A 13,374-nucleotide genomic window follows, 5' to 3' on the forward strand; every position below is an offset into this window, starting at 1 on the left:
TGAATGCCAAGGGTCACGTCTGGAGGAAACAGGGCACCATCCCTACTGTGAAGCATGGTGGTGGCAGCATCATGTCGTGGGGATGTTTTTCAGCATCAGAAACAGAGACACTTGTTAAGATTGAGGGAAAGATGAACAGAGCAAAGTACAGAGAGATCCTTGATGAAAACCTGCTCCAGAGTGCTCAGGACCTCAGACTGGGGCAAAGATTCACCTTCCAACAGGACAACGGCCCTAAGTACACAGCCAAGACAGCGCAGGAGTGGCTTCGGGACAAGTCTCCGAATGTCCTTGAGTGGCCCAGCCAGATCCCAGACTTGAACCCGATTGAACATCCCTGGAGAGACCTGAAAATAGCTGTGCAGCAACGCTCCCCATCCAACTTGACTGAGCTTGAGAGGATTTGCAGAGAAGGGGGGGGGGGGGGGGGGGACATAAAGTTGAACTGACAATACTAGGCATGCATGACTAAAAATAAAATTCACATTTAACCTAATGTTGACTGAATGGTGGTGTAAAGTGTTCCAAACAATATTACAATGCATGATGAAACATGAAACGTTCATCATCCTTCACCTTTTCACTAGTTATTAAGTCACTTTAATAACTCTACCTACATGTACACATAACCTCAATTACCTCGACTATCCGGTGCCCCCGCACATTGACTCTGTACCGTAACACCCTGTATCTTTTGTTATTTTACCTCAGCTCAAAATTTGATTTGAAAACATTTCAGGTTCAAAGGTTATGCCTGTCCTGGGAAAGATCTCAAACTGAGAAACCATCGTCTGAAAGCTCTCTCAGGTTAGCCTGTACTGCCACCAAGTGTTGTTCACACGTCATTTCATAAATACCCCCCCCCCCCCCCCCAAGAATATACAAATATATCCACAGGGAAAAGCATGCGCAGGATATCAAAGTCATATGCTTAGTATTTTCATTCATTTAGAACCAGCACACATACACCCAACGTTTCCAATAGGTATTTTTCAAGAATGTCCTGCTAAATAACTTTCAGGTCTTTTTCTGCCAAATATCAGCCCATCGTCTCACTACCGTTGCACATCAGGGTTGTATTTAATATGTGTTTTCTTTCGGATGAGATGAACTCAAATATGCCATTTAAAAGACATATTATTTGAACTTTAAGAATTTAGGCGGGTGGGACATTGTTGTATGCCAACATTATGTATGAATCTACAGAAGTAAGAATCTGTCCGATAAACCTACAACATTTTTAGAAGTTCCTCCTCCAACCATGATTCCAACTCATCTGGCAACCCAGACAGTGAGGGCGGGCTGGGGGCGGGTTTGTTTACATTGCTCATCATGCGCCATGCGATTCTTGGTTACGTGATGACGTGGGCTGAAAGATTTCCAGTGGAACTCGGAAGAGAAGCGACTGTTGTATTCTAAATCAAGAGATAGAAATGAAATCGAAGGTGAGACAACTCTATGTTTCATGCACGTACAATACCGAGATATTGACGTATGGCCAGTCATTCTTGAAAACGTAGAAATTCATCTTAATCGTCAGGATTTGATGTATCCAGTGCATGGCTACTTGGTTAGCGCCATAGGCTAGCCTAGCTAGCCAGCTTCTGCAACATGATTTTTCAGGATCGGGTGAATCACAAGGAAAATGGAAATGTGACACTTGCACGTAGTATTCGGTATGCAAATAGGTGGGCACATAACAGTTTGCCGATGTTGAAATCAAAAGCTATATAGCTTACCTACGTTTTTACCTAATTGAGTTTTCAATTGTATTTTGTTGGTCACAGCTTATATCATTGAGTACCATTATTGAGTGCACACCCCACGTATGTACATGATAATGGCCATCTTTAGCAAGTTGAAGCTACTCCGTGTGGTCTCCTTTGATGAATATGATTATGGAATATGTCGCTACGTTCTTATAAGTTGGCATGGATAGTTAATCATAGATGTTGTGTTTTTATTGCATCTCCTAGCTAAGTGGGAGTGAACGTTTACTAGTATTATGTTCTATAACTTATAGATCGATAGGACTGTGGTCTTTCTTTTCTATAACCTGTAGGGAACACATTATATTGTCTATACTTGGATTGTAGCTTGTTTTTTAAAACTTATGGGTGGCACAAATTGCAATATGGGGGAAAGGAATAGGCAGGGTGCAAATTTAAAACAGTAGTATTTAATATACTTAAAAAAGTGTAGTGTTTTTTGCAAACATTATTGTAGTATTTATTAAAGTACTTTTTTGAGGATAATATCATAATATTTACTATAGTATTATACAGTATACTACAACATTCTATAGTAGGTACTACACGTGATCAAGGGATACTACAATCTGCAGTATAGTATTCTACAGTATACTATATAATTCTATAGTAAGTACTGTAGTATGTTTTTAATGTGGGTTCATGTACATATCTACCTCAATACTCCAGTATCTCTGCACATTGTACATGTGGTACTGGCACTTACCATGTATATATCTTCCTCTCTGTGGCACTGATTCTGTATATATAGCTGACCCTATATGTAGCTGGCCCTGTACATAACTGACCCTGTATATATCTTCCTCTCTGTGGCACTGATTCTGTATATAGCTGACCCTATATGTAGCTGGCCCTGTACATAACTGACCCTGTATATATCTTCCTCTCTGTGGCACTGATTCTGTATATATAGCTGAGCCTATATGTAGCTGGCCCTGTACATAACTGACCCTGTATATATCTTCCTCTCTGTGGCACTGATTCTGTATATAGCTGACCCTATATGTAGCTGGCCCTGTACATAACTGACCCTGTATATATTTTCCTCTCTGTGGCACTGATTCTGTATATATAGCTGACCCTATATGTAGCTGGCCCTGTACATAACTGACCCTGTATATATCTTCCTCTCTGTGGCACTGATTCTGTATATATAACTGACCCTATATATAGCTGGCCCTGTACATAACTGACCCTGTATATATCTTCCTCTCTGTGGCACTGATTCTGTATATATAACTGACCCTATATATAGCTGGCCCTGTACATAACTGACCCTGTATATATCTTCCTCTCTGTGGCACTGATTCTGTATATATAACTGACCCTGTACATAACTGACCCTATGTGTAGCTGGCCCTGTACATAACTGACCCTATATGTAGCTGGCCCTGTACATAACTGACCCTGTATATATCTTCCTCTCTGTGGCACTGATTCTGTATATATAGCTGACCCTATATGTAGCTGGCCCTGTATATAACTGACCCTGTATATATCTTCCTCTCTGTGGCACTGATTCTGTATATATAGCTGACCCTATATGTAGCTGGCCCTGTATATAACTGACCCTATATGTAGCTGGCCCTGTACATAACTGACCCTATATGTAGCTGGCCCTGTACATAACTGACCCTATATGTAGCTGGCCCTGTACATAACTGACCCTATATGTAGCTGGCCCTGTACATAACTGACCCTGTATATATCTTCCTCTCTGTGGCACTGATTCTGTATATATAGCTGACCCTATATGTAGCTGGCCCTGTACATAACTGACCCTATATGTAGCTAGCCCTGTACATAACTGACCCTGTATATATCTTCCTCTCTTATTTATTGTGGGGTTTTTAAAATTCTTATTCTTATTCTTATTTTTTATCTCTGTATAAGTGGATGTGTCAAATAAAACTGGATCTTAAACGATACAGGACATAAAACACACATACTTCATTTATATTGTGATCAAATTACCCTTACCTTGAGTTGTGTCTGAAGGCCCATGATGACAGAATCCACAATTATGCATGATCTACTTCTGGCTAACAGCCTGGAGTTAGCATATTAGCATCATCAGTTTTCCATGAGTGGAAACAGCCAATCCGATGTTATCAAAGCTGGAGCTACCAGTTTGTACACCAGATATGTGATTACTATGTTACCATGATGGTCATTACAGGAAAGCTCTATATAAAACGACGCCATAGATTGTTCAACTAACCTGTTCTTGCCAAAACTTCCTTTGTTCTCAATTCGGGGAAAAAAGTATGTTCGAAATGTCCATGTCCAATTGCAGGTGGTTCTACAAAAACCCACGAAAACTCAGAAAGATTTCAAATCCACATTTTGCACCAAGTGAGGAGTTCTTTCGCCATTTAAGCTGCCAGGCATCTTGCATTTCCCAACGTCTTTGCAGGAACTAGTTGTTTCTATGTGCCGCGGCCACACAGTGCTACCAAAATAAAGATCTACACACATTCAAGAGGCATTTCTCACTTGGTACAAAACATGGATTTAATATCTTTCAGAGTTTTCGCTGGCATTTGTAGAAACACCTGCACCTGGACACCTGACATTTCTAAGATACTTTTTATCACTGAATCGAGAACGAAGAAAGTTTTGCCAGGAACAGGTTAGTTATCACATACAGTGGGGCAAAAAAAGTATTTAGTCAGCCACCAATTGTGCAAGTTATCCCACTTAAAAAGATGAGAGGCCTGTAATGTTCAGCATAGGTACACTTCAACTATGACAGACAAAATGAGGGGGAAAGAATCCAGAAAATCACATTGTAGGATTTTTAATGAATTTATTTGCAAATGATGGTGGAAAATAAGTATTTGCTCACCCACAAACAAGCAAGATTTCTGGCTCTCACAGACCTGTAACTTCTTCTTTAAGAGGCTCCTCTGTCCTCCACTCGTTACCTGTATTAATGGCACCTGTTTGAACTTGTTATCAGTATAAAAGACACCTGTCCACAACCTCAAACAGTCACACTCCAAACTCCACTATGGCCAAGACCAAAGAGCTGTCAAAGGACAAAATAAAACTGGATCTACAACTAAATTGTAGACCTGCACCAGGCTGGGAAGACTGAATCTGCAATAGGTAAGCAGCTTGGTTTGAAGAAATCAACTGTGGGAGCAATTATTAGGAAATGGATGACATACAAGACCACTGATAATCTCCCTCGATCTGGGGCTCCACGCAAGATCTCACCCCGTGGGGTCAAAATGATCACAAGAACGGTGAGCAAAAATCCCAGAACCACACGGGGGGACCTAGTGAATGACCTGCAGAGAGCTGGGACCAAAGTAACAAAGCCTACCATCAGTAACACACTACGCCGCCAGGGACTCAAATCCTGCAGTGCCAGACGTGTCCCCCTGCTTAAGCCAGTACATGTCCAGGCCCGTCTGAAGTTTTCTAGAGAGCATTTGGATGATCCAGAAGAAGATTGGGAGAATGCCATATGGTCAGATGAAACCAAAATATAACTTTTTGGTAAAAGCTCGACTCGTCGTGTTTGGAGGACAAAGAATACTGAGATGCATCCAAAGAACACCATATCTACTGTGAAGCATGGGGGTGGAAACATCATGCTTTGGGACTGTTTTTCTGCAAAGGGACCAGGACGACTGATCCGTGTAAAGGATAGAATAAATGGGGCCATGTATCGTGAGATTTTGAGTGAAAACCTCCTTCCATCAGCAAGGGCATTGAAGATGAAACGTGGCTGGGTTTTTCAGCATGACAATGATCCCAAACACACCGCCGGGCAACGAAGGAGTGGCTTCATAAGAAGCATTTCAAGGTCCTGGAGTGGCCTAGCCAGTCTCCAGATCTCAACCCCATAGAAAATCTTTGGAGGGAGTTGAAAGTCCGTGTTGCCCAGCAACAGCCCCAAAACATCACTGCTCTAGAGGAGATCTGCATAGAGGAATGGGCCAAAATACCAGCAACAGTGTGTGAAAACCTTGTGAAGACTTACAGAAAACATTTGACCTCTGTCATTGCCAACAAAGGGTATATAACAAAGTATTGAGATAAACTTTTGTTATTGACCAAATACTTATTTTCCACCATCATTTGCAAATAAATTCATAAAAAATCCTACAATGTGATTTTTCTGGCTTTTTTCCCCCTCATTTTGTCTGTCATAGTTGAAGTGTACCTATGATGAAAATTACAGGCCTCTCTCGTTTTTTTAAGTGGGAGAACTTGCACAATTGGTGGCTGACTAAATACTTTTTTTGCCAAACTGTATATCGAGCGAAAAAAATAACAAAAGTCTCACGGCGAAGAAAACGTGGACAGGTTCTTTGCGAGTATTGACAGGAAGTTGTGGCTTGCAGTGCAGCTTTGATAACATCGGTTTCGGCTGTTTCCACTCATATGCTAACTCCAAGCTGTCGCCGGAAGTAAATAATGGATAATTGCAGATTCTGTCACCATGGGCATTCAGACCCACATATAGATTTTGCATGAACTATCCTTTTTAATAACCTATTCATGTTCTGATCTACACTGACTGTACAAAACATTAAGAACATCTGCTCTTTCCATGACATATACTGGAAAAAGGTGAAAGCTATTATCCCTTATTGTTAAATCCACTTCAGTCAGTGTAGATGAAGGGGAGGAGACAGGTTAAAGAAGGATTTTTAAGCCTTGAGACAATTGAGACATGGATTGCGTATGTGTGCCATTCAGAGAGCGAATGGACAAGACAACATATTTAAGTGCCTTTGAACGAGGTATGGTAGTAGATGCCAGGCGCACCGGTTTGTGTCAAGAACTGCAACGTTGCAGGGTTTTTCACACTCAGCAGTTTCCTGTGTGTATCAAGAATGGTCCACCACCCAAAGGACATCCAGCCAACTTGACACAACTGTGGGAAGCATTGGAGTCAACATGGGGCCAGCATCCCTGTGGAACGCTTTTGACACCTTGTAGAATCCGTTCCCCAACGAATTGAGAGTGTTCTGAGGGCAAAGGGCGGGAGGTGCAACTCAATATTAGGAAGTTGGGCCTAATGTTTGGTATACTCAGTGTAAATCTATAACCCACATAGTTAACGTCAACACAATTAATGACCTGTTCATGTTCTACATATTCTAGATCTAGACCCCTGGCTGCCATGGAGTCTGAGGGGAATGTGCTCCGTGTGGACTTCCCAAACTTCTCCGGAACCATGCTGCAGAAGCTCAACCAGCAGCGGCAGAGGGGCCAGCTCTGTGACATCATCGTAGTCATCCAGGGACACCAGTACCGTGCTCACCGGGCCATCTTGGCCGCCAGTTCGCCCTACTTCTGCGACCAAGTGCTCCTTAAAAACAGTGCCCGCTGCGTTTTACCCGACGTCATGCACCCGTGCGTGTTCGAACGTCTCCTCCTCTCTTGCTACACGGGCACCCTGCACCTACCTGCCGGCGAGGTGGTAGCTTTCCTCACGGCAGCTAGCTTCCTCCAGATGTGGCACGTGGTGGACAAATGCACTGAGCTCTTAGAGGTGGTAGGAAGCGGCGCTAGCACATTAGTGCACAAGTCTTCTGGTGGGCTGAGGGACAGGCCTTTCCCTGGGGACAGTAGCTACCACAGCCCTGGGGATGGCTCCATGGGCCTGGAGGATGGTGGAGGAGGAGGAGCAGTAGAGGGCTTTGCCAAAATGGAGATGGACCAGCTCCTGGAGAACAGCTTCTCCCCTCCCACTCTGGAGAACAACAGCACCCAGCCCAGCGGAAGCTGCTCGCCACCGGTCGACCACGATGGCTCAGGTAGTGAGGTCGCCAGCCAGGATGGGGACGTTGAAGAGGGTGGCGAGGGGGACTACCAGTACTCCAGACCTGCCTATGTCCCACCCAGTATCATGGGCCACAGGAAATGGGTCCACGTAAAGTCAGAAAGGCGCGCAGATTGCAAGGGCGACGGGGCCCTCTTTAGCGTGGACCCTGCGGTCACTGACCCTGAGCAGCTGAAACTTACCCACGCCCAGGCCTCAGCCAGCAGGAGCTCCCTGGACCACGGCATTGATGAGAAACCGGTGGCTCAGCTGGAGGAGAGCCTGGAGGAGGATCCTCTGGACTTCTACGGTACCTCCATAGAGGGCTTCTCCACCGACAAGGCAGACGGGACACCGCTTGGACTGAAAGATGACGTGCTAGAAGGGGCAACCGGAGTTGAGGAGAGTGGTGGTGGAGGAGAAGGAACCCCTGGTGGCCTCCAGGAAGAGACCTCCCACTCGGGCTTCGCCTCAGTGGTCTACAAGCTGTACCCCTGCCAGTGTGGCAAGAGCTTCACTCACAAGAGCCAGCGGGACCGGCACATGAGCATGCACCTGGGCTTGCGGCCGTACGGCTGCGCCGTGTGTGGCAAAAGTTTCAAGATGAAACACCACCTGGTCGGCCACATGAAGATTCACACGGGTGTAAAGCCCTACGAGTGCAGCCTGTGCGCCAAGCGCTTCATGTGGCGGGACAGCTTCAACAGACACACGTCCTCCTGCACCAGGGTCCATCAGGCCCGGTGCGCCGTCAACGAGCAGGCCGCCCAGATCTGCTGATCTCAGATGTTATTTCCATTCACCTCGTCTCCCCCCCCCCACCACTATCCCATATCAGTTTCACTGAATAGGCTGCTCAGATGTGCCTGTCCCGGGATCAGATTAAGACAGTGCTGCTTGGATGACCACCTTCCAATCAGTTTAGCTGGATTTAGAATTATATATCCGAGCAGCGGCCTGAGCCACCGACGCATCACATATAACTGATCCAAGATCAGAATCCTGGAAAGCTTTGTAGTCTAGTCAGATCTGCTTGTGTGGAATCAGAACCTTCGGTCCTGCGGTATGTGGACTGCTATACAGGGCATTCTGAAAGTATTCAGACCCCTTGACTTTTTCCTAATTATGTTACGCTTCAGCCTTATTCTAAAGTGTATTAAATAGTTTTTTTATGCCTCTTATCAATTTACACACAAGACCCCATAATGACAAAGCAAAAACAGGATTTTGCTCATTTATTAAAAATAAAACACGTAAATATCACATTTACATCAGTATTCAGACCCTTTTACTCGGTACTTTGTTGAAACATCTTTGGCAACGATTACAGCCTTGAGTCTTCTTGGGTATGACGCTACAAGCTTGGCACACCTGTATTTGGGGAGTTTCTCCCATTCTCTGCAGATCCTCTCAAACTCTGCACAGCTATTTTCAGGTCACTCCAAAGATGGTCGATCGGGTTCAAGTCCGGGCTCTGGCTGGGCCACTCAAGGACATTCAAGAATTTGTCCCGAAGCCACTCCTACTCTGTCTTGGCGGTGTGCTTAGGGTCTTTGTCCTGTTGGAAAGGGAACCTTCGCCCCAGTGTGGGGTCCTGAGCGCTCTGCAACAGGTTTTCAGGTATTCATCAAGGATCGCTCTGTACTTTGCTCTGTTCATCTTTCCCTCGATCCTGAGTAGTCTCCCAGTCCCTGCCGCTGAAAAACATATCCACAGCGTGATGCTGCCACCACCATGCTTCACTGTAGGGATGGTGCCATGTTTTCTCCAGACGTGACGCTTGGCATTCAGGCCAAAGAGTTCAATCTTGGTTTCATCAGACCAGAGAATCTTGTTTCTCATGGTTGAGAGTCCTATGGGTGCCTTTTGGCAAACTCCAAGTGGGCTGTCGTGTGCCTTTTACTGAGGAGTGGCTTCCGTCTGGCCACTCTACCATAAAGATCTGATTGGTGGAGTGCTGCAGAGATGGTTGTCCTTCTGGAAGGTTCTCCCATCTCCACAGAGGAAATCTGGAACTCTCACAGCATGATCATCGTGTTCTTGGTAACCTCTCTGAGCAAGGCCCTTCACCCCCTTGGAAGAGTCTTGGTGGTTCCAAACTTCTTCCATTTAAGAATGATGGAGACCACTGTTATTTGGGACCTTTAATGCTGCAGAATGTTTTTGGTACCCTTCCCCAGATCTGTGCCTCGACAAAATCCTGCCTCGGAGCTCTACGGCTTGGTTTTTGCTCTGACATGCACTGTCAACTGTGGGACCTTTATATAGACAGGTGTGTGCCTTTCCAAATAATGTCCAATCAATAGAATTTACCACAGGTGGACTCCGATCAAGTTGTAGAAACATCTCAAGGATGATCTTTATGGGGGTATTGTGTGTAGATTTATAAGGATTTTTTACATTTATTTAATCTATTTTAGAATAAGGCTGTAACGTAACAAAAGGTGGCCAAAGTCAAGGGCTCTGAATAATTTCCCGAATGGACTGCAGCTACTTAACAGGAACGATGTGGAGTGTATGTAACTTTGGAGCAAGAATGTGTTTGGTCACACATCCAATGTGGGGTCTACGTTACCTCAATGTTCTCACATAGACACAACCACAGCCATTACATTTACTGTCATATATGGGCCTTTCTTTTGTTAACTATGTGGATGAGGATTATTATCATTTTTCTTCAGTCCCCCTCATTTAGAAAGTGTCCCTTTCCTCAGGTGTCTGGATGTTGGGAGAGCAGTGCTGTTCATCATATCAATTAGCCAGCGATTCTCACATGTCGTTTGCCATCCAATGACTTATCATATCTATCACTTCAAAAATAATTGTGTATAAATATCTAATTTATTGATGTTTTTTGGGGGGTGAGGGGAGTGGATCGTGTAAATGAGACAATGTATCTTGGACATACTGGTACAGTTGTAGGAAATGATGGTAGGTTTACATGATGGTGAGTAGTGTTTGTTGAGATGTGCCAATGTACTGTAGTTAGGTCAATAAAACACGAGGATACTGAGCTATGGAATAGTGCTTTTGATATTGATTTGTGTATTTTATTTGCCATTTTGAACATACTTTAGTTTAAAGGGGCGATCAGTAGTTGAAACAATAACAAAGAGTTCTCTCCACCCCCTGTTTCTGTTAAAAGTTGAGGGAGGAGAAATGTAACCGCTCTCAAATGTGTAGACGGAGCTATGGATGCTAGGACTGTACATCCATGATATCAACATGATAGTTTTAAGCATGGTTTGAGGATATATAGTGTTGGTTTACATTGTTTGCAAACATTGGTGTAAAATAAGATTATATGTTGGGTTATGATGGGGGTACGACAGTTGAACAATTGCAGATTGTCCCTTTTTTAATGAGAGACACATTTCAATTTTGGAAATAGCATTCTTTGAGGCACTCCAAACATGTACAGTGCCTTCAGAAAAGTATTCCTGCCTCCTGACTAATTCTACGTTTAGTCGTGAATTCAAAATGGATTACATAGATATTTTCTCACCCATCAACACACAACACCCCATAATAACAAAGTGAAAACATGTTTTTTTGACAATACAGAAATATCTCATTTACATAAGTATTCACACCCCTGAGTCAATACTTTGTAGAAGCACCTTTGGCAGCGATTACAGCTTTGAGTCTTTCTGGGTAAGTTTCTAAGAGCTGTTCACACCTGGATTGTGCAACATTTGCCCATTATTCCAATTCAAAATTCTTCAAGCCCAGTCAAATTGGTTGTTGATCATTGCTTGACAACCATTTTCAGGTATTGCCATAGATTTTCAAGTAGATTTAAGTCAAACTGTATCTCATCCACTCAGGATCATTCACTGTCTTCTTCGCAAGCAAGTCCAGTGTAGATTTGGCCTTGTGTTTTAGGTTATTGTCCTGCTGAAAGATGAATTAATCTCCCAATGTCTGGTGGAAAGCAGACAACCAGGTTTTCCTCTCGAATGTTGCCTGTGCTTAGCTCTATTCTGTTTTATTTTTTATCCTGAAAAACTCCCCAGTCCTTAACAATTACAAGCATACCCATAACATGATACAACCAACACTGTGCTTGAAAATATGGAGTGCTACTCAGTAATGTGTTGTATTGGATTTTCCCCAAACATAACACTTTGTATTCAGGACAAAAAGTGAATTGCTTTACCATATTTTTTTGCAGTATTACTTTAGTGCCTTGTTGCAAACAGGATGCATATTTTGGAATATTTGGATTCTGTACAGGCTTCCTTCTTTTCCACCTGTCAATTAGGTTAGTATTGTGGAGTAACTACAACGTTGTTGATCCATCCTCAGTTTTCTCCTATCAGAGCCATTAAACTCTGTAAGTGTTTTAAAGTCATCATTGGCCTCATGGTGAAATCCCTGAACGGTTTCTTTGCTCTCCGGCAACTGAGGTAGGAAGGACACCTGTATATTTGTAGTGGCTGTGTGTATTGATACACCATCCAAAGTGTAATTAATAACTTCACCATGCTCAAAGGGATATTCAATGTCTCCTTTTTTATTTTTACCCATCTACCAATAGGTGCCCTTCTTTGAGGCATCGGAAATCCTCCCTGTATTTTGTGGTTGAATCTGTGTTTGAAATTCACTGCTCGACTGAGTGACCTTACAAATAATTGTATGTGTGGTGTACAAAGATGAGGTGGTCATTAAAAAAAATCAGCAACTTATTATGTGACTTGTTAAGCCAATTTTTACTCCTGAACTAAATTCAGGCTGTAACACAACAAAATGTGGAAAAAGTCAAGGGGTATGAATACTTTCTGAAGGCTCTGTATGTATATATAGAGGCACTCAAACCTAGTTTGAACTAGAGCATGACTTTCTGCCAGTAGGCTACCTGTTAGCTAGCCTACATGTTCGTACAGTCAGCCACATAAAGATTGTGTGTAACATAATACAACATCATTTTAATCATTTTAAATTATGCCTGGCGTTTTAAGTCTGCTGTTTTAAGCTCGCTAGGTTTGATTAATTCAATTATATTTCCAAACAACAATTTATATATATATATATTTTTTTTAATTTTCCCCAATTTCGTGGTATCCAATTGTTAGTATCTTGTCTCATCGCTACAACTCCCGTATGGGCTCGGGAGAGACGAAGGTCGAAAGTCATGCGTCCTCCGAAACACACCCCAACCAAGCCGCACTGCTTCTTAACACAGCACGCATCCAACACGGAAGCTAGCCGCACCAATGTGTCGGAGGAAACACCGTGCACCTGGCGACCTGGTTAGCGTGCACTGCCCCCGGCCCGCCACAGGAGTCGCTAGTGCACGATGGGACAAGGATATCCCTACCGGCCAAACCCTCCCTAACCCGGACGGAGTCTCAGAGTCTCTGGTGGCACAGCTAGCACTGCGCCACCCGGGAGGCTACAATTAATATATTTAACCGGAAACCTCAAAGACATACAGTACCAGACAGAGGTTTGCACACACCTACTCATTCAAGGATTTTTCTTTATTTTCTACATTGTAAACTATGAAATAACACATGGAATCATGTAGTAACCAAAAAAGTGTTAAACAAATCAAAATATATTTTATATGTGAGATTAGTAGCGACCCTTTGCCTTGATGACAGCTTTGCACACTCTTGGTAATTCTCTCATCCAGCTTCATGAGGTAGTCACCTAGAATGCATTTCAATTAACAGGTGTGCTTTTGTTAAAAGTTAATTTGTGGAATTTATTTCCTTAATGCATTTGAGCCAATCAGTTGTGTTGTGACAAGGTAGGGATGGTGTCCAGAAGATAAGAACAGCTCAAATAAGCAAAGAGAAACGACTGTCCATCATT

General features: G+C 43.4%; 1 protein-coding gene across 1 annotated transcript; it reads left to right on the forward strand.

Annotated features, from left to right (window-relative positions):
- The first annotated feature begins 1,354 nt into the window (after positions 1 to 1,354).
- LOC109868577 (zinc finger and BTB domain-containing protein 43) lies at positions 1,355 to 10,588 on the forward strand. The gene is made up of 2 exons (XM_020458232.2): positions 1,355 to 1,445; positions 6,894 to 10,588. The coding sequence occupies exon 2, from the start codon at positions 6,913 to 6,915 to the stop codon at positions 8,332 to 8,334; it is 1,422 nt and encodes a 473-aa protein (XP_020313821.1). The 5' UTR covers positions 1,355 to 1,445; positions 6,894 to 6,912; the 3' UTR covers positions 8,335 to 10,588.
- Positions 10,589 to 13,374: the final 2,786 nt, after the last annotated feature.

Source organism: Oncorhynchus kisutch, linkage group LG23 (assembly GCF_002021735.2).
Source record: "Oncorhynchus kisutch isolate 150728-3 linkage group LG23, Okis_V2, whole genome shotgun sequence".
Taxonomy (NCBI): Eukaryota; Metazoa; Chordata; class Actinopteri; order Salmoniformes; family Salmonidae; genus Oncorhynchus; species Oncorhynchus kisutch.